Source organism: Scophthalmus maximus, chromosome 9 (assembly GCF_022379125.1).
Source record: "Scophthalmus maximus strain ysfricsl-2021 chromosome 9, ASM2237912v1, whole genome shotgun sequence".
Lineage (NCBI taxonomy): Eukaryota > Metazoa > Chordata > Actinopteri > Pleuronectiformes > Scophthalmidae > Scophthalmus > Scophthalmus maximus.
Genome location: NC_061523.1, coordinates 20,661,570 through 20,683,548, shown reverse-complemented (window position 1 = coordinate 20,683,548; position 21,979 = coordinate 20,661,570). Strand labels below are relative to the sequence as shown.

Sequence of the window (21,979 nt, the reverse complement as noted above, 5' to 3'; positions counted from 1 at the left end):
GCGGGGACACTGCGCGTCTCCGCTCGGCGCGCCTGAGACCCCCCCCCCCCCCCCTTTTTTCAGCATCACACCCACAAGTGAGGAATGTTAATGAGGAAAAAAAGAAAAAGGGGCGAAGAGACCCGAGAGGAGCCGAGTGCGTGAGCGCGCCACACTCTCTCAGCTATACGTGGAACAATTGGGTCCAGAAGAGGCTTCTGCGTGAGCAGCACGTGAAATCCTGAAACACATGATGATTCATAACATCCTGCACGGGGGTCATCACATGTCTGCAGCTCTTTTAATATTTCTGATGCTTGTCACTGGCAGTACAGGAATCAAAAACAATTTGCAGTGGACTGATTCGTCTTGTAATCCCCCCCCCCCCCCAACCTTGACTCGTCTGAACGTTCTGTCCCCGCAATAAGCAAATATTAGTGTCAATATAGGCTTATAATGTCACATTTTACATGCGAGTAGCAAAAGAGCACCTTCATATATTGGTTGGTATTGTTTATTGAGTCTACAACCGGGGCTGCACGCTGGTGAAGGCACTGTCGCCTCACAGCGAGAAGGTTCTGGGTTCGAGTCCCGGTTCAAACCAACCAGGGCCTCTCTGTGTGGAGTTTGCATGTTCTACCCCGTGTGTGCGTGGGTTCTCTCCGGGTTCTCCGGCTTCCTCCCACAGTCCAGAGACATGCAGAATGGGGTCAGGTTCATTGGAGACTGTAAATTGACCGTAGGTGTGAATGTGAGAGTGAATGGTTGTCTGGTTCTGTATGTGGCCCCCCCACCGCGACCCCCAAGTGGAATAAGGGGTAGACAATGGATGGAGTCTACAATTATTGGAACTATTCTGTTGGTCGTTTTCTTGATTCTGTTTTTTGATTGAGCGCCAGAAAACAGTGAAATGTTGCATTTCTCTTTCATGTGACCTACAGTCCAGAACCCCACCAAAAATTAGAATGAAATAAAAGATAATTTCAAGAGGTAAAATCGGTGTGAGCTGTGGATCTTGACCTATGAGGTTATTGGTAACTTAACCGCAGCAGCAGCAGCTTTATCTCATATTTATGGCATCAAAAATGAGGGAAAAGCATTATTTTCTTTCTGATTCATAAGTGAGTCAGTCTGCTGAATATACTTTAGGTCATGATCATAAGAGACTATACAGTTTGATTCAAAACGCTGATTTTTGAGCAAGTGGAAGTAGAAATCCTCTCCTTCCTTACAATTTGACGGTCAGAGTTGATTCTTGAGATGATAAGACGAGTCTCGTCTCTGGGAGGAAGATCGCGTTCAGACTCGTGGATCCGATGGTTCGCAACACAATTCCAGTATGAGACAAGAGTTATCTCATGAGAAACAGGTTTTTGTAATTGTTGAATGTAAGAAAAGTGCACGCGCATGGGATGGACAGCTTTTGATTGAGATGTTGAAATGTTTTTGGTCATTTGGAAAAACACAGTGAACCGTTTCTTACTGACCAAACTCATCAAGTGCGTCAGCTGGAGGCCGTCGCTCATGCCCATCAGGAATAACCATCACACGGATCTGCCCTTTGACTTGGATCTGTTGCGCTTGATTTCCATCCTCTGCATACAAATCCAATGCATAATCTTTGGCTCGCTTGTATATATATATATATATATATATATTTATATATAGGTGCCATTTTTTTGAAACGCTGTTAAAGGGAGAAGAGTCGCCTCACAGCCAACAGGAGGGTAAATGGCAACGTCGTCGTCCTGGTTTTGTGATATTGCATATCTCGGCCACGCGCGGACAGATGTGTATTAATCACTGGACCGTGTCAGATGGCAGCCAGGGAGCCAACAAATGAGGCTGAGAGCGATGGGGGAGCGGAGGCAGTTAGGAGCAACGCGGTGTGCAGCATTTCAGCACCACGGACAGCACGTCACATTAACGCAGGCTCCTGTGCCAAAAGAAGAAGAGGAAAAAAAAACCTCTGCAGACATGCGAGAGGGAATTCTGGTTCAACCCGTTTTTCTTGGCTGTGGCCATCTTTACTATTGGTAAATGAAACGAAGGGACAAGGAGATACTAGAGAAAAAACACAAGTGGTGGAATGTGCAGGCAGTTTGTGAAGTTGAAAGAGAAAGTCCATCATGTCTGATTCTGCATGTTACGTAAAACAACGTGTCAAGAAAGAAAAACTGCCGGTTAAAAGGTGGTTTCAAATATAAAGTTTTTAATCCTCAAATATGAAAAATCCCATTACTAAATAAACAACAACCAAAAGCCTCAAATGTTATTCATTGAGAGTTTTACATTTAAAACTACAAAACATAATTTTGGTGTATGGCCACAATAACAAACAGTGTTTTATGTCTTTAAAAAAAACCAACTATGAGATGTATTGACAGCATTGGTAAAATGAACAACCATCACAAGAGCCGTCTCAAATGTCGCCCAGCTCTGATTGGTGCACACGAAGTACGTGATCAATACAGAAATCATTCAAATCTCCCAATTTTCAGCATAATACTTTATTTTTCTTTCTCAGCTCACTCACCTCTGGGGAGAAGCTTGATCCTAAATCTATTTATTATTGATTGGAAACTTTATTTGTCACATCCATGTCGCATGATTGATTGTAGACACGTTGTTTTTAAGATGACCTGCTGTACACTGACTTCCCAAGGTGACATTTCATTGCATTTAACTAGAATTCATCACATGGAACTATACTAACTGAACAATGACTGTATTCCCACTGTCGTTATCGCCAAAACACAGCGTTCTGTCCAGGACAAATGTTCAAATATTAGGCATAATTTCTGGGTAAACAGCATTGCAGATGGTTTTACTGTTTGCCGAAGTTTGGCAACGCTGCCATTTCGTTGAAAACCTGTGTTATTGTCCGACTGTGTGCGTTCCCTGTCCGGTCAGACTAGTTTAACCCGTGCTGCGGCATTCCCAGACCTCAGCAATCAGTCGCATTGTCCAGGAATTTTCCCCAAAACTGAAGGCATGAAGCCAGAATGTGTCTCCAACCCCAGATCCTTAGGGTCCGTATTCCCAAAAAGCACCTGTTGCTCTCAACGTGGACCAGCGATCCAACCCCCCCCCCCCCCCCCCCTTCCTGGAGAAACTCACGTGTCCATCCGCTTGTGCTCCTCGGGCTCCCAGATGTTCCTCCGTCTGACCTTGTCTCGAGGTCTCTGCCGTGCACGGATTCACTCGGCTGTTCTGGGCGTTCATGTGAGCGAGAAATAAGAGAGAGGAACTCGCGGTCAAATCATGAACCTCTGCCGGCTGCGGGACAACGTTCCCCCTGTAGGTCAAGTCACACAAATAAGCCACAGGTGCGAGACGGACATTTCGGGCGGCACCCAAATGAAAACACTTAGCCTCCCTGGTGAATTCACCCTGCGGCCTGTCGCATGCAGAACGCCGGTAAAGAAAACGAGTCGCTGACCTTTTAAAGAAAACTGTCTAAACACTGACTTACAATGACTATAGGGGGGGGGGGGGGGGGGGGGGGGTTGTGTCTCACTCACGGGGCACTTCAACACGACACTTAGCTCGTGATGGACAAACAATGTCGTTGTCGTTGTCGTTGTGGAGATGTGACGCGTGACCTTTCTCTAACAGGACGCACATTTCACTGAACGCCGAGCTGTGTCGTTAAACCGCGGTGCACAGAGGCGTTGGGACCCGGGTTTTTTTTCCCGCGTACGTCCTAAGGAAAGTCCCCATGGCCTTTTTTTTTTTCTGAATTACTTTTCTTCTCTGCTGCGTTGTTTTATCCCACACTTGGAAATTTCCCTCCATGTTTGGAGAATCTCAAGAGAGCGGCTACACGTTTTTTTTCAAATCAAAAATAAGATGAGACTGAGCAAATATTCAAAACATTAAAAAGAGATTGAAGGCCAAGGAACATGACGGCATCACACGTGTCACGCCGTCATCGTGTGATTTGTAGTTTTCATCTCGTTACTTGGTCAGAAATGATTGAGGTCAGGTTTTATGTTCTGTCTTTGTTTTCTGGTAAATTCCAGGGGACCTGACACCACCCGCCCAGGAAGTAGGGAGATGCTGCATTTTAAACAGACTTTGCTAACATGAATATGAGACATGTCCCATCCTGCTAAACTGTATTACTCTGGAGAAAACGTTGGCTTAAAAACCCACGAGGTGACGGCATCAGCAGCGAAACCACTGTGCCGCCCCTCCAGGCACAAGAACAGTAAGTCAGTTCTCTGCGTGATGCCGTGTGAAATATTCAGCACTTATCTTCCTAAGTGTGGCCCCCAGCTGGACAAACAGGCTGTAAAAAAATATGAATTATATCACAGGAAGTACTGCGCATAAAGTGTTGGTGATTAATAAAAAGATTTGTGCATCGCATTATTGAGTGCACATTTTGATTCATTGCATATCGTTCCACAATGACGCCGCCCCGGAATAAACTGAGCCTCCGCGGCACCTCTTTGTGTACGGCGGACATTTTCCATCACCTCAGGCGAAAGCGCTGATGCTAACCGCATCATGCTATTGAACAGCTGAGCGCGAGGGCAACCCACAAACCGAGAGGAGCATGTTGTGCCTCCTGCAGCACAGAGCGACACGGCGAGGAACGCGAGGAGAGCGTGTCCAAGCGTGGACGGGATAGCACACGCAAAACAATGGGAAGCTATGGCTAAGATGTTGGAGATATAAAAACACAATGAGAGCAGATGATTTCCCTCATTCTGACAAGGCTCTGGCGGTTCCCTCCGTCACGGCCAGTGGATCAGAGAGTTGACGTCGGCAGTGTGTCAGTGAAACAGTGACTTACAGGGGGCCGCTCCGGTGCATTCGGCCGAGAGGCGACGCCAATACATAAACGAGGACCTCTGGATGCAGAGGTTGCTAAGCCAAGCACACGGTGCCGTCGGAACGTTTCAGGGGAGTTAACAAAAAAACCAAAAAAAAAACCTGGAGGGTCCCAAGGTCAAGAAAAAGAGCGCTGAGACCGGATACTTTGACCGCATTGGTTTGCCTCAGGTTCAGCGTTCAATCCGGACCGATGTGGCACGGAGCTCCGTCAGCGTTTGACCTCAAAGAACCCTGTTTCAGCCTCGGGCCAGATGAGAGGTTCCGAGCCAAAAAAAACTTAAAACCCACTCGATCCAAGGATATGTAATATGTTATGCCATAACATCACAAAACATGACAAAAATGGACAATGAAAAAGGAAAAATTCTTTACCGACTTGAAAAGTTTTTGCTCCAGTAGGTAACACACAAAATAATTGAGTTGGTTCAACTGAAAGTTAACTAGTTAACACAATTAAAAACTTTTATTTAAAATAACTGAATTAATTTTCTTTCTTACTGATTTAAGTTATTTTTTTAAAGCCCCTGTGTGTAATTTCCTGGCGGCATCTGGTGGTAAAGTTGCAAACTGCCACCAACTGAGCACCCGACAGGGGACACGTTATGGTGGCTTTTAAGTTACACTGACTAGTATTGGCTAGTATTTATTTTTTGGCATCTATTTTCATTCCCCCTCTTTCTTTCTAATGACGCATCCTCCTGAACCCCTCGCTGCTTGATAGTGTTTAATGTTTCCAGCTGAGCTGAGCGTTTATACACTTTGCGTTTTATGACCCTGTATCCAAACACAAATATTGAAAATAATGAGATTTACATAAAAATAATCAAATGTTTTTCCGGTGCTTGTTAGTGTGATTAGAATTGAAGAAACAATATCTTCATTTGAGTAGTTTCATCTCTTTTTTATTGTTCTTTAGTCCACTTTTCCGTTTCTTTGCTTCTGCCATACCCCTCTCCCTTTTTTTTTCTTTTTCTTCCATTATCAGGCTTTTCAGATCTGATGATCTTTTCACCTTTGGCACTTCATCAGCCCGTCTCCCTTTAGCCTCCCGCTTGTCTGGTTTGTGCCGAACCGACTCTAATGATGGGACCTCAACGTGGTCACGGCTATTTCACAGATTGCTTCAGAGCGGCCGGAATTGAGCTTCCTCGCCACCTCTAACCCCTGGCATCCCTCCGCGCACACTTTCCTCGGCGTCCACCTCTTTCTGACTCGGGGCCACCGAAACAAGCAGCCGGTGACTGTGAGGGAGTGGAACAAATTGCGGCTGACCTCAAATCCGCCGTGGCATTCGGAAAATGGCCTATTACGTCTCGGGCTCTCGGATGAAACCCGGAAAATTGTCTCGTGACACTGTACAAATGTGAGAGCGAGCGAGCAAACAGAGGAGTCGCACACACACACACACACACAGAGTGCAGAGGTCACTGGACTGTGAGTACGAGTTCTTACTAATGGAAGGTGTGATGTTGCTTTACTCTGTGATCTGACACTTTGATGGGATATGATTATAAATGATGATGATACTATTTTAGACAGTGGGAGCGATGCCATTTCTTTTGAGGAAGAACATTTGTTTACTGTGTATTTATTTATTAATTTATCAAGTTGTATAAGCAAAACGCTGACTCCCAATAAGCCCCGTGGCCTCTCCTCCCCCCCGCTGCTCCCTCACTAATCATCTCCTGACTGTCATGGTGGTGTTTTTTCTTTTCTTCTCTTGGTGGCCTGGCTGGTTGCCGTGGTGAGAGGTCATGTCGGATTAGAAAGCGCCCTGTGTGATATAGGTTATGGCACTGTGCTACTCGCGGGGTGCTAGGGGGTGGGTGTCGACCGTGCACACACACATACACGCACACACGCACACACGCACACACACATGCAAATACATAAAAACACACACACACACACACACACACACACAGACACACATGCAAATACATACACACACACACACACACACACACATACACACGCAAACACACACACATACACACGCAAACACACACACATACAAACACACACACACACACATACATACGCAAATACATACACACACACGCAAACACACGCACGCACGCATGCACACGCACGCACACGCACGCACACACACACCATCGGGAAGAACTGAATTTGGTGCATTTACTGTAGTGCTGGGATTTTATTATTGTTCCCTGTATCATAAGCAGATTGTATTCTTTTCTTTAGATTTTTTTTAAAAGAATCTTGACATTATTAACTTAACGAAACATAACAACCTAACTGAACGCCTTTCAGAATATATGGGATTCAGCACGAAGTGGGAATCATCTTCCTCCCTCTCTGGCAGTGCCGTCATCTTACTTCACACACACTCAACTTGGCGCTGCGTCTGTTTTCCACCCAGGAGAGCGTTTTATTTCCTTATCGGCACATTAAAAAGACAAATATAGATACGGCCATTGGAGGGCACTGCGACCCAGAATCTCTCTAGATTCGGTCGAGGCCGAGATGATTCTTCTCATGAGTCAATATTAATTCCAAATCAATGTTGTTGTTTTTGTAACGTGACTTGGAGAAAACGTGTTTCTCTTAATCATGTGTGGTTCATCTGTTCCGTTAGGAGTTTCATCTCAGTCTTGGGGCGACGCCCTCCTCTTTCCCATGTCTGTAACCATGGCAGCCACAGAGAGAGAAATAAAGAGTCGTGTTTTCTGATTCTGTGCTATCCAACAACAACAACAATAACAAAAAATCCAGCCCCGCTATGACCGTTTTTTTTCTCTCTCTCCTTCACATGAGAGAAATCCTGAGCCAGTTTTGCCTCCAGCCTCATTAATATGGCCCTGTTGTCGTGACACGAGGGTCAGCGTCTATCTTGCTCCATTAAGCCAGCGACAGATTTCATACGAGGAGTCCCACACTGATAGTCAGGGGTCATTTTCCAAGCAGGTTTGTATGAATAATTGATGGACGGTTTGGCCTCAGTGGCAGAAACAGCTGTGTTGTTGCTGGGATGTGCGGGGAAACATGCCGACAGAGCAAAGGGGAGAACGCGGGAGACGCAGACCTATCATCGCGTCTCGAGCAAATATACAGACGCACGTAATGAAGCTGCCGCGAAAAAATCCCGCCCGCGCCCAAGCACCCAGACGTTCTGCATTGCCAAAGTGTGAAAAGTTATTTTATTGAATTTTCTTTGCTTGTAAATTGCACAAACAGTTTGGTCACATCACCAAGTGACCCGTCGACACACACACACACGCACGCACGCACGCACGCTACAACGGGGGAGGGGGATATCAAACGTTCCATTGGCTGGAGGAGTGGCAGTGTTACATGACCATCTAGACAGGAACAGGAGTGTTTCACATACAGTACCCAACGTTTCTTCCCAAGAGCAAATCATGAAGATAATAAAATGTAATAAATACTTAACATATATATATATATATATTCATATTTCATCTTCATATACATGCTGTTATTTTATTTTTTCTACATGCACGGCACTGTTACACTTTGCAGCGAAGCTTAAATAAAACGTTTTAAGTCATTTAAACTTGCGGCAAACTCCCCACTAAAAAATCTAAATAGACTATTTACAAATGCTCTTTTATAGCTCTGTGCATCTTCATCTGGGCCGTTAAGCAAACGATCTTTGTGGATCTGTTTACACAACCATTCATCACAACAGTTACATCTGCAATCCTGTATTGTCCGCTCGAGTACCATTATCAACAAATTACAAACATTTCCTTACAAGACGCTATATATCTATTTTAGGTAAAGAAAGCTTACGTTATAATCATTGTTTTATGCACAAATGATGATAGATGTCTTTTTTTTATGTGAAGATAAATGTAATAATAGTAATAATAGTAATGATAATACATAGGAATTTCAATTTTTTTCTCAACACATTTCTCAATGTTTACTTTGGAATCAAACTCCCCGAATGCAATCTGATCAACAAAGACGTCATGGGAGTGAAGTGGGGACGGGGTTAATAATACAAGAGGATTTCAAGGTGATCACAAGTATACGGACCAGTAGATCACATTGAAGAAGAGGAAGGAGAAGGGGAACAGGGCTCGGGAGTACAGGTCGACTCTTTTGGCAGCGGAGGGGATGACGGGTTTCGGGGGAGGAGGCTTCTTGTGGTTCTTGGCCTGGGACTTGCCGTGACCGTGGCCCAAATTGATGGGCTTCCCGTAGCAGTCAAAGTTCGACAGCTCAAAGTCCCGCGGGAGTGAGCCCACGATGCTGAAGTCGTTGGTGCGAAGGTCCGACTTGGAGGTGCACACCTTTTTGCAGCGCGTCTCCGCCACCTGGGCACAAGCAGAGAAAGAAGCAAGACGAGGGGGGGAGAGCAGGTTTGGTTTGTTAAATCATGCATCGTTTTCATTTGTCCACATGAAAACTTATGAGCAAAGATAACATTGTACTAACAGTGTGAAAGGGCGCTGCCGGCGGCCCCCGAGGCTGTGAAACGGAACCAAAGTGGTTTAAAAGTGATGACTGAGCAATAGACCCCGACACTATTATGGAGGCTCCCGCTCTCGCAGTGGCACTGCGAAGATCAGCCCATCCTCCCCAACGTTACATTGTTTTAAGAATAATGTAAAGAGGTGTGGCAGACAAGCAATACGACAGAAAAATCCTCGATAATCCTTTTCAAATTGTGAGACACACCAGAGTGATGCATCTTTGAATCATCTGAAGCTTATTTGTCTGGTAGTCCTTTTTTAAAAATTTTTTTTTACCATCCTGCATCTTCAAATAGAACAGAGATGTTGGCATTTATTTGTGGAACTCATGTCACATCCGTTTATTCTCCCCGTCTCTCCCACAGGTACAGTACAACGCTGCAACTACTGTACAGCGGCTTCAGGAAGTATCCAGACCCCGTCCCCAGCACATTTTATTGTGAGCCCATTATAACATAGTGAAATATAGAATTCACATTTATTAAGCATCAAAATCTCTAATTTACAAAAGTGTTCATAGGGGTCTTAGAGGTCTCTAGTCTTTTTTGGTTAATCTCTTCTACAAGCTTTGCTTTGCACACATGGACTTGGGCAGTTGACTCTTTGTTAATTCATCCATGTGCTTCCAGGTGGTAAAGTCCTGATGCTGGCACCGGAAACGGATAGTTTATACTATTCTGTCTCTTTCGTCAACAACAATAAAGAGTCGTCTTTTGTCGATGAAATCACGGTGAGTGTTTAACGACGTTGGTGCCGTCTCGCCGTCCTCTTGTCTCGGTGATGGATTAAATAGAAATACAAGTGACCACTGATTATGAATACATATGTAAATAAGATATATTAGATTTAGATTTGGATTCATTCAATCTGAATTTGTTTTTAGAAACCTATGATTTCTCAACATAGGTGAAGATTGATCGGAAAACATGACAATTTAATCAATTTGAAATTAAATCTACAACACTTTGCGGACCCAATGCATCTACAGTTTGTTCTCTGTACTGTATTTACAGTATGTAGTGGATGGAGAGATGTATGGATTCACAGACCACAACAGAGAGCCACTGCCGACTGAGCTCTCTTTGAATCACGGCCAATCATTTGCTATCACAAATCACTTTAAGCGTTCCGTCAAATGGGATATGGTAGTTTGAGAGTGGGCCAAAGACTCATTTAAAAAATGTCCTGTAAAAAAAACAAAACAACTACCTTGTAAACAACATAACTTGTTAGTGAATCTGACGAGATAGATCGTATTCTTTATAGCACTTACGGCAGCGATATGACGTAGATTTAGACTTCTCGTCGACTACAACACAAGATGTGGCCCACTTTGACCTCGGTTAACATCCAGGTCGTATCTGTCTCATGTACAAATATTTCTGAGGCTTTGAGGCTGAGGCTGTTTAGGATCGTTTCGTCTCCAAATGAGCTGCTTGATCCTGAAGCTTGGACATGGATCATGCCGATAAATCACACGCACTGTTTGAAAATAGAAAGATCTTTGGCGCCAATATGAGATTTGACTTTGTGCCTTCGAACACAGCGCAATACGGTCGCTCTCCATCTTGGGTTTTGTCAGCCCGATTCACCCTCTACATGCTGACGCAGTAAACAACCAGTGCTTGAATGAAAGAAAAAAAACATCGTGCAAACGGATGTAGTTTAATGTCATCCCAAAAACAAAATCCCTTTGATCAACTTCCCCGAAGGCCTGCGAGGGTGAACAGGATCTAATCAGACTACGGAAGCCTACTCACTGAAGTCATTAAGCTCATTAAAGATTCATAATTTTTTGATTTGCTTTTGACAAGGAAACCTATTAAGCCCCCGACGAAAATAACGTAATCCTCTCCAACCAAATATGGTCCGGACCCAGCGGAGACACAAGAGGCGTGCAACCGGAAGATCGGCACAACAGACCGCATGCCTGATGTGTGCGGGTGTCAGACTCGACTGAGCCGTTAGTGTTGGAAACGCTGCCAGGTTTTAATGATTGGATTTAAACGGGTTTTGCATAGATTTAGATCTGTATTTCTCCGACTCAACGCAACAGAAAGCACAACCATCGCAATGTTTCGGTGATTTACTGCCGCATCAACACCCAACGGGACATTATTTACACTCTAATTATGGATGTAATCATTATCATAGCCGATTCAAATTGTGCAAATATACGAGGCTGAATATTCCCACTAGGAAAAGCCTCCAATGAAAGTCAAGTCAGAATAAGAAGCAAAAGGTGTTTGGCAAGATTTCACGTCACCAAGATAAGAGAAACGTGATCACACTCTAAACTTAACCACCCTTGTCCGATGACATGCAACAAAGCACCAAGGCCGGAATTAGACTATGATATTTCAGTTATATGGGGTGAAACTTAATCTATAGGCCAACTCAAAAACACAAAAAAAACAACCTTTGAATTGTTGATGCTCCATGGGGTAAGATCTGATCTGGATGATTTACTCTGAATGGATATCGAAACCACCACAACCACTGGAAATAGTAAACTTCAGATTCCAGTAGTGTCTAGTGTTTTGACCAAGTGAAGATATGAAATCACCTTTGTGATCTTTGGATGATGAATCACACACACACGCCCACACAAACACACTCTCAAGTTATCAAACCACATCCACTGACATGCAAGGTGCTGACATGCAGTGGCGTCCCCCCGGTGCCGTTGACCGTGTTGGCCTTGGCAGTCGGGCTCTTTCCCGCAGCCTTCTCCTTGGACGCCATCTTGGCCTTCTCGGCCTCGATGCGCTTCGGGCTGTTGAGCATCACTTGAACCACGGCGTACTCCACCAGCGAGGCGAAGCCGAACAGCAGGCAGGCGATGAGCCAGATGTCGATGGCCTTGACGTAGGACACCTTGGGAAGCTCCGAAGCCAGGGAGGTGCACTCGGAGGACAGAGAGAGCACCGACAGGATTCCTGAACAAAGAGGGAAGACGAGTGACCTTGTCAATCAGCAGAGTGAGAGAAAGTTGTCCACCGGGGAATTTCTCTTTGCGCTTCCCGTCGATACAACCTGTATAGTGCGATTTCAGTTTTTCTTATCAATGCCAAGGTCTGTTTGTCTGTTTGGCTACATAAAACGTTTTTAATTAATTTGCCAATTTGGGAACAACCCAATAGATTTAGGTGTTAATCCACTTTTAAGTGGTAGATCTAGGATTCTTTTTTTTAATCGGCTTGACATTTTTGTCAATTTCTCAGGAAAACAATGTATGGATATTGATGTAAAAAATGAGAAATATATAAAATCGTTTGGCCTTGGCTGGGCTATACGCCAGCCAAGGCCTGACCGTGCCTTTACCCCATTTATAAGGACATCTCCAAGAGCTCAGACATCCTCTAATGACATAGCAATTTGAAATTGTTTTTTTTTTTTTAAATCTCTGATAGCAACAGGATTGCATGTTGGGGATTTGACCAACCAATGAACGGCATCACTCAAATTTTTAGAGACAATGAATTCTTTACAATGGTCGATGGGTTTCGTCTCTCATCAAAGACGGGGTTCATACAAGGTTCAGGACGTCTAATCAAACTGCTCCTCCTCAGTGGATTAATACAAACATTCGAGGAGAGCATTGTAAGCCTGGACAGAGAAAAACAAATTTTGGAATAAGCCTTGTTTGCCTTGTATGTCAATGTCACATTCAGCTGCGTGTACAAAATTAATCTGGTCCTTATATCGGACAGAAAAGGGTGAACATTTGTCTGTGATGCAATGGTGAACTACTTTGTCTCATATTCCCAAATTGGAAGGAAAATCCCGCTATGTTAACTTGAAAAGGCATAAAAACGAAAGTTAATAGTCAAATGCACACAAACTTACACACAAGTGTATATGGACACATGAAACGTGCACGCGCACACACGCGCACACACACACACACACACACACACACACACACACACACACACACACACACACACACACACACACACACACACACACACACACACACACACACACACACACACACACACACACACACACACACACACACACACACACACACACACACACACGCACACACACGCAGAGCAATAAATGAGAGTAGTCCCACACCTGGGTGATGACTGACCTGGGCTGATCCCATTTAGAGAGGAGTCAGAGGAGGCTTCCAGGTGGACTTGGAGTGATGATGGGATGAGAGTGGTGATAAACAACTGGAGGGAGGATGGAGAGAAGGAGGGAGTTTGACGACCCCAGAGTGAGGGTAACAATGGGTTTTTCTTATTCATTCATACTATATGAGGGTGACGCTGACATTTCACACACACTGGTTGAATTACGGAGGAAGAAGAATGAGCCAGAGGTAGAATTGACATTTTTCCAGCAAACACAACCTTTGTCCCAAATGTTAAAATTCTGCGAGTCAATTCTGCCATGTGCAACACCTGCAGTGTATTTATGTGAAACAAAAGTGTGTATAAAGCGACAGACAAATATGTTCAGAATAGAGGTTGTGGCCTCACATTCTACAATAACTCACTGGAGCCTGATGCAGACTTTGACTATTTAAATCTTCTTTTTGTTTTTCTAAGTTTATTTAATGAAAATGTAAAGTATTTAGGATATAAAGTATAGTATATAAGTATAAGCACATATAATTAATTGCTAGAACCTGGCCTTCCCCCCAAAAGTGATGTCCATTAGCTTAGCAATCACAGCTGGCCCAGCAGGAGTGTTTACCTTAAATCTGTCCACACGCCAAAAATAATCATTGTGGAAGCATTGTCTTTTTTATCTTATTTTTCTTAAAAGCATTTACAAAACCAAATCTCAAGAGCAAAGATATAAGCAGGGATTTGTGTGCTTGACTGCTCTAATATGAGCTAAAAACATTAGCATGTGTCTGGCAAACTATGTTTGCTACCTGAGCAGGAGCGTGTCATTAGCTAATGACATTATTGTCATTGCTACATTAGAGGAATTACAAATCAGGACTCAAATCACCTCGGACAATAAAAAGTCAAATTGCAGATAAACAGTTTAACCAACTCACAGCTACTAATTACCTAACATTAGCAAGCTAACGCTGAAAAGAGAATGCTAACAACAGTCATTTGCTAGCAATGAGAAGCCTGCTCATTTACTCCCATTGAATTAAAAAACAACAGATTGTGCCAGCAATTTCTACAAATTCTGGTGGCAAATCTGCCACCATTATTACTGCAAAGTGTATTTCTGCCATGCTAGAAATGATTTAATGGGTTGTTGGCCTTAGCAAATGGTCATTTAAGACACACATAAGCTCATTAGAAATGTAAGAATTAATAGTTTTATGTCCTTTCCTTCAAGCTGCGATCTGTTAAAATACTAACAAAAAGAAATATATAGTGAATGAAGTATATACATATATCTATGATTATAATAGCAGGCGTAAGCAGATGGATCCATCCATCTAGGCTTATTCAGCTCATTCTTACTTCCAGTACTTACTTTGGTGACACATGGAAATAAAAGCCACACTAAGAAATTAATAAGACGTTGAACAATGGAGATGCGATGAGAAGAGTGCGCCTCAATGAGGTGAGGAAAGGTCAACACAAAGTAACCAACAGAGTGAAACTGAAAGAGTGCCAGCACCCAGCAGTGTAAGCAAAAGGTACACTAGAGATCGCACATGTGCTCTCCTGCCTGTGATTCAATCCGTGCAAAAAAACTAAAAAAACAACCACTGAATAAATTAGTACTGAAAACATTCTTGCATCCCCCAGCGGGTCTGAGGCTAACAGCAATCTAGCTGCACTCTCCTCAGGCCACAGACATTTTGTTCCTTCCCTGGTTTTGGAAAAAACAGCGCTGCTCCTCTCGTCCACACTCGTGAGAAAAGATTCACAAGCTCTACGTGTTCCCCACCATCAGCTAAGCCATTGCGGCCGTATTTTAGATTCTTTGACAGTTGGCTACATTTGATGGCACTGAGATCAATGGAAATCCAACCAAAATTCACCTTTGGTTGAATCTTGATCTCTCCGATGACTAAAAACAACTGGTAAAGGAGCAGTAAGCGATATTCTGGAGAAAGCTTGTTTCTCTCTTTGTTGTTGTTGTGAATTTACTGCTCTGACCGGGCCACAAACCCGGTTTCCTCCGGTATGGGAGTCCGGTGCACTAACCTCTAGGCCAAAACCGCGGGGTTGCAGCGCCACCCGCCAGCGCGTCTCTTAAGGTGCCGACGAGTGATGTTCATAAACTGCCCCGGAATTGTTGTGTGGTGCAGTCCACTGCGCCGAAACCCATATTTTTTTCGGGGCGCACACAGAAGCGACAGCTAGCGGGCGGTGAGGAAATATTCGCTTTGCTTCAGAATCGCTTACTGCCCCTTTAACCAATAACTTTTCATGGACCGACCTGAAATGAACAGCTATTGCACATAAACACATGGCCACATAAACTAGTCTTGGCTCGCATCCCCATGTATTTACAGCTGCAATAGTGCCACTTGCACCAAAATCGCCACAGCCGAGGGTCCCATCTGTCAATTCCGACTACATTTAGTGATTTTTCCCACACACGCCCACACTGGACACAGCACCATGCTTGACAGATAAAGTCCTCCATGGTGTCAAAGTGATTGACGACGTCATGACGGAGATAATTGGGGCCATAATGTCAGTGATCCCTAAGAACATTTTCTAAAAAAAAAGGTTTTTATTTTTTATTTTAACGACCAGTCTTTTCTCCGTGGCTTTTTTACGACAGAGTTTTCGCACCTAATTACCTCAACAACTACACGCCCCCAAGCACTCCCTTTTTGATCCATCAGCAACACAAGTCTATGTGAATATTTACAGATCTTCTGTATTGGTGGCTGTCAGCGGAAGATGGGTCGAACTGATCTATAGACTTAAAATAATCCATACCCAAGGGGACCCTGGCAGCGCTCGCATCGGGATTGATCCAGAAGGACAGCCAGGAGAGGACGACGATGAGCAGCGTGGGGGCGTAAACACCCATCATGTAGAAGCCCACCTGTCGCCTGAGGGTGAAGATGACCTCCACACATGTGTAGTACCCTGCATGGGGAAGGAGTGAATGGTCAAATAACATAATAGCAGTTTGCCTTGAAATTCAAAAATGAGGGGAAGACTGTTCAGAGGCTCGTGACCCATGAAGGTGCCAGGGTCAGACTCACCCCCGCTCCTACGTCTGGTTGCAAAAAAAGCCAACAAGCCGTCGCTGATCAAAAAATGCTAAACTGGAGGCTTCAATTCCAAATGGGAGATATTGACAATGTATAAATTCCCAACAACTCACACTAAGAATTACAAGTTGGCAGTAATACACATCTTTTTCAACTTAGCAACTCATGATTACCAGTTTGACCGTTATGAAGGCAGCATCGCTGCATTTTTTTAAATAAATTAGTACTGAAAACAGTACTGAAAACTGTGTGCACAGTTATTACCAGAGAAACCGAAAGAGAAGGGAAACGCAGAAGACCCATCAAAGAGGCAGGGGCTGGATTTTATTTAACAACAGCGCAGCATAAATTACAATTCATAAGTGATCCATTTTAACCAGTCCATCTTCGCAGAAGTGTGGTTTCCATTAGTTGAACATAAACCACGTTTGGATTTAGCATCCATACACTTCAGTGTTGTGTTTTCGCCCTTTGAGGCTGGATGGTGGGTCCAATGGGACGGTAGGGTGGGATGGGCTGGAGCAATGTTTAAATATCGCCAGGGGATTTGCTGGGCGAGCTTTATACAGCGTATAAGGGCCGCCTATGTCGCGGCGCAGGCTCAAACCGGTCGTGCACAGAGGTGATCTTTGTGCCCGGCCAGGTTGTCAAGGCAACCCATTCAAAAAGGCTGCCTCGTTGCCAGCAGTGTGCCTCTCGAGCGCAAGAGCACCGAGGACACACCAGCTCTGTTTTTGCTGATGGAGATGTTTCCAGTACATTGCAAATGTGGTTTTACACTCACGACATTTTGAATATGTGTGTGGCACAGAGCGGTACAGTACTTTTCAATCGAGAATATACTCTATAAAATTTAAATTCCCTTCAAGTAATTTGGCCTCTGCCATTTTGAAAATCTTAGCAAACACGTCACAAATTATGACGAAATTCCGAGATATGAGGTTGTGAATACCAGTAAACACAAAACCATTTGAAAGCCGCGTATGAAAGTCAAGACGTCCACGACAATAAGGGGTCTATAATTTAAGACCATTATTAAGTGCTGGGGGTTTTCGTTCTAGCAGTTATTAGTTCACTCAGAGAGGAGGAGAGATTAACATTTCAGACACGACTATGGAAAGATTCAATATCTCTGGACTTGACTCAAGTCTCTTAATGTATTTTAGTTTGGTCTGAATGTTCATACAGAGGTACATGTACAACTCTGCTCTCTGTGATAAAAATAAAATAAAATAAATCTCTGCATCACAAAAAATCCCTAATCCTTCTTTACAAAACTGTAGGGGTGAGAAATAAGTCCGATGCATTTGAAGCCTGCAGCCAGCTGCTCAAATTCCTTCTTTCAATCAACAGCACCTAGCTAATCTTACCTTAGCAAAAAAAAAAACATCATCCTCTCCCGATTTCTTAGACTGGTTACCCATTACATCACTTACTGTACACACAGCGACTGCAGTGAGGAGGAAAACCTCGCACCACAACGCGACTCAAAGGGAATCACAAGATCACAATGAAATAATTAGTTGATGTTGTGCTCAAAGAACTACCTCGCGGGGCAGCTCTCGAGTTGTCACGACGAACGAAATAAAGTCGAAAGAGCGGAATCATAAGCTTCACAATAAATCAGCAGATGCGCCAGACAAGACGAACATACTCTTGTTCGTATAACAAAGACGCTGGAGCTCTGAGTCTTCCCAGAACAAAGAGAGAATAATTAATGACGGGATGAAAGTAACGATGAAAAGCACTGGAGTCAAAATGTTGTATTGTGGTTAACTGAAATGACGGAGAAAAAAAGTTTACTAGCTCAAAATATTTCACTGTACTTTAAAATGGAAACCTGGCTTGCAGGCCCTAAAAAAGGTAAGATATTTTTTCTATATCCACTTTTATATTGTTTTGATTTTTTCATAACGTAAGAAAAAACTGGATAAACAACACAAGGACAGTACCTGTTCCTGAATAGAATTTGGTGCAGTTCCCATAATCAATATCTTCTTGTCTGATATCAAACTGGGGCAGAGCGATGGCGTCCATCTGCACCGGGTCTCCCGTCTGCCACATGAACTGCAGGTCGTCCGTAGTGTAGCCAACTTGATGAAAGATTATGCGGAGGCAGACAAAAAGAGTCAACACGGACATAGACTTACATTGGTGAAACCCCAGTTTTCAAGCTCAAGTATGTTTGCATGTACCATCCATCCATCCATCGTCTACCGCTTAATCCACTTAAGGGTCGAGGGGGGGCTGGGGCCAATCCCAGCTAACATTGGGCGAGAGGCGGGGTTCACCCTGGACAGGTCGCCAGCCTATCACAAGGCCACAGTGACTACGGTCAATTTAGAGTCTCCAATTTTACCTAACCTCATTCTGCATGTCTTTGGACTGTGGGAGGAAGCCGGAGAACCCGGAGAGAACCCACGCATACGCGGGGAGAACATGCAAACGCCACACAGAAAGGCCCTGGTTGGTTTGAACCGGGATTCGAACGCAGAACCTTCTCGCTGTGAGGTGACAGCGCTGACCACTACAGCAGCGTGCAGCCTGCTTGCATGTACCGACACATACAATCACAGAATGAAACATGTGCAATGTGTATGCACACACGGACGCAGAATGCGATCAATCTCAGCACTTTGGGTTTTCGGAAATGGCTTGTTATTCTGTGTATTTAAGTCTAAACTGCTCTGTAAACACGATGCAATAACCACAGTCAAGCTCAATTAGCTCCGAGACTTTCACAACAAACCTTAAAATATGATGATTTATTCCACTCCTCTAAGTGATCGCCATTAAAAATCCGCTTCTAAACACGAGCCGAAGAGATTCGTTTACCCCTAAAAACAACTATTCTTTTTATTATTTCTTCTATTATTATTTTTTTTAAACGCACACCCAAATATATTCCCAACTCATGAATACTTTATCTCCCTAATAAGAACTACAGTACCAGATGTGTTAACTGTTAACTGATGCCGCGGTGTCAGGTGGTGCCATGTCGGGGGGGGGGGGGGACTCACAGCTTTCAAGTTGCATTTTACACCTCTGCGTGTCCATCGGGAACAACGTCAGGTCCAGCGGACAGGACAGGGTGACGGACAACCTGGAGGGAGCGTGGAGAAAAGAAACTGGTTTATAGGTTTTCCGTTTATTGTTTCGCTGCTTTTATCGTCTCTTATAACTCACCCATAAGACTCGTTTGCAAAGGTGCCAGTGTGGTGTTGCGATATCACAAGATTTAAAAAGGGTTTACACTCATGTCTATTTGATTTTTTTTAGTGGTGCATAAACAGCATGTGTTGCACGCAGTTTTCAACGATCGTCTCTGGAGATGATTGAGGCATAACAGTAACTGTGTCTGGAGGCCCGGCAAGTTTACACTGAGCCCCTTGGAAGATTAAGTTGGTTTTTTCTTCCGCCAACAGCCTCATTATCTTTGGAGATTTCACTCTCACAGACTGCGGCCGTCATCCTTATCAACCCAGAGACAAAACAAATAAGAAAGAAAAAAACAAGGAATCCTTGAATACATGGTGAAAAAATTTTAAATCTTGCCTCGACAGATTTGAAACAAAGCACTCAGGACTACAAATCATCATATTTGCAGAGCATTGAGAGCACAAATAAACAATTATCATATTATAGCGTTTGTGTCCCCAGGTAATTGTCCTTTGCGTTTTATCCCTTAAGTCGTATAATTTGTTCGTTTAGTTTTTTGATTACGCTCGTAGCTAAAACTACGATGGGTAAAATGCACTGTACGGCGATGAGTGATAACCCTGATTTTCCATTTAATTTCACTTGGCAGTCCATTTATCAAGCATGCCCTTGTGTTAATGTTACATTTAATGTATTGGTTTGTTTAGTTTGTGTCAGAGGCGAGTGGCGCGTCCAATGTAGTTTTCAGGTGACAATGGCGAAACTTATTCACCGACAGAACTGCTAAACACATACTGAAATATGAAAGATCGTTACCTCATGCTGATGAGGACGTCTCCGTTGCGAAAGATGAAGAGGAGGATGTTCTCCTGGGTGACGTCGTGGAAGTTGGCGCTCTTCTCGTTGGCGAAGAACAGGTCGGGCTTCCAGAGACACTTGAACATCCCCGGGTCGACCGTGAGGGAGTCGGACTTGAAGTCCTGCGGCAGCTTCAGCCGGGGGTCGTTCCAGCGCTGGCGCAGGAAGATGTTGACCCGGTAGTCCTGTCAGGGTTCAAGACGAGACGTTCGCACGCGCGGTTAATGTCGGCGCCGCGTCTCAATGACCAACAGAGGAACGAGCAACCAACTCCCTTGCGTGTTTCTATTTCACGTTTCAAACTGCCCAAGATGCAGCCAGATCGACCATGTTGATAGGCTACCGTGTTCTTCTCTGAAGACTTTACTTGAGTGACAAGTCATGTTGCAACCTCACTGCAACATGCAGCGTGACATTCCGCAGTCTCCTTTAAAAAAAGCCGTCAACATTCGAGACACTGCACAGTCCGGGGGGGTCAAAGGTTATCAATGCAGCCACATCTGACACAGCAAACATGTCATTAGTGGGCTTATTAGTGAAATTCCCACATTGCTGTTGATGCGATAGAATCACTCAGCGACGCTTTGGGTCTCATTTTGTGTGTGTGTGTGTGTGTGTGTGTGTGTGTGTGTGTGTGTGCGTGCGTGCGTGCGTGCGTCTGCTTTGTTTGGACCAGGTGCTAGAAAGGACTTTTAATGCTGAATGCGAAGATGGATGACATGTCGAACAAAGCCTCAGATATAACATGTGTGTGTGTGCGTGCGTGCGTGCGTGCGTGCGTGCGTGCGTGCGTGTGTGTGTGCGCGTGTGTGTTGTGTTGTGTGCTGTTTTTTTGCAGCACATTTGTCGATTTGGTTGCGTTTGTGTGCATCTCTTTGCGCCGTTGTCGATTTGAGCATTTGCCGCTCGTGCTGTCAAGCTGATTAGGACGTTTTCTCACTCTACTGCTTCTGATTCGCTGCAGTGTGTTGAGCTCTCGGGCTGCCGACGTAGTTTCAAGATCAAAAAGCAGCTCAATCCGTCGAGAACATTCCACCCGTTTGATTCGACACAACCCAAAGGTATTTCCACGCAGTCCACTGAGCACAAGGTCTGGAGTCCGCATGCCAGAGTGTCCTCGGGCAAGACACCGAACCCCCCGAACTGCCCCCTGACAGCTGTTCCGTCAGTCTGAGTGGCGAGTGATGGAAACAGCTCTGTGCGTAGAGGCACTGTACGAATGTGTGACTGCGACTTGCAGTGTAACGCGCGTTTTGCCCGGTTGATAAGACTAGATGAACACTATACTGTATATACAGTAGATTCAGTCCATTTATATGTTCATTCATTTTCTGGCTGAACATATTGTCAGGTTTGATGGGGAGAGACATCAAACTGACCAGAAGCCATTCTTCGTGGAAATATATGGGTTGCTATGGTACCCGGTACAAACAGAGGCGGACTGTCTTTGCATGTATTTACATATGCAAAGGATATGATTTGTGACTCATCCGTGTAA

At 44.3% G+C, this 21,979-nt stretch overlaps 1 protein-coding gene across 6 annotated transcripts in view; it reads right to left on the bottom strand.

Annotated features, from left to right (window-relative positions):
- Nucleotides 1-7,969: 7,969 nt before the first annotated feature.
- glrbb (glycine receptor, beta b) overlaps nt 7,970-21,979 on the bottom strand; it is a 32,180-nt gene continuing 18,170 nt past the window's right edge. For 5 of the 6 annotated variants that reach the window (XM_035649896.2, XM_047334507.1, XM_047334503.1 and 2 more), the window contains exons 5-10: nt 20,440-20,666; nt 19,485-19,567; nt 18,417-18,557; nt 16,184-16,336; nt 11,940-12,232; nt 7,970-9,134 (exon numbers count right to left, since the gene is read on the bottom strand). In XM_035649896.2, the coding sequence (XP_035505789.2) occupies nt 8,838-9,134; nt 11,940-12,232; nt 16,184-16,336; nt 18,417-18,557; nt 19,485-19,567; nt 20,440-20,666 (1,194 nt within the window). In that variant the 3' untranslated portion in view covers nt 7,970-8,837. Of the gene's footprint in view, nt 9,135-11,939; nt 12,233-13,395; nt 13,481-16,183; nt 16,337-18,416; nt 18,558-19,484; nt 19,568-20,439; nt 20,667-21,979 lie in introns of those variants that run through there. The other variant, XM_047334508.1, reaches the window with a different exon arrangement.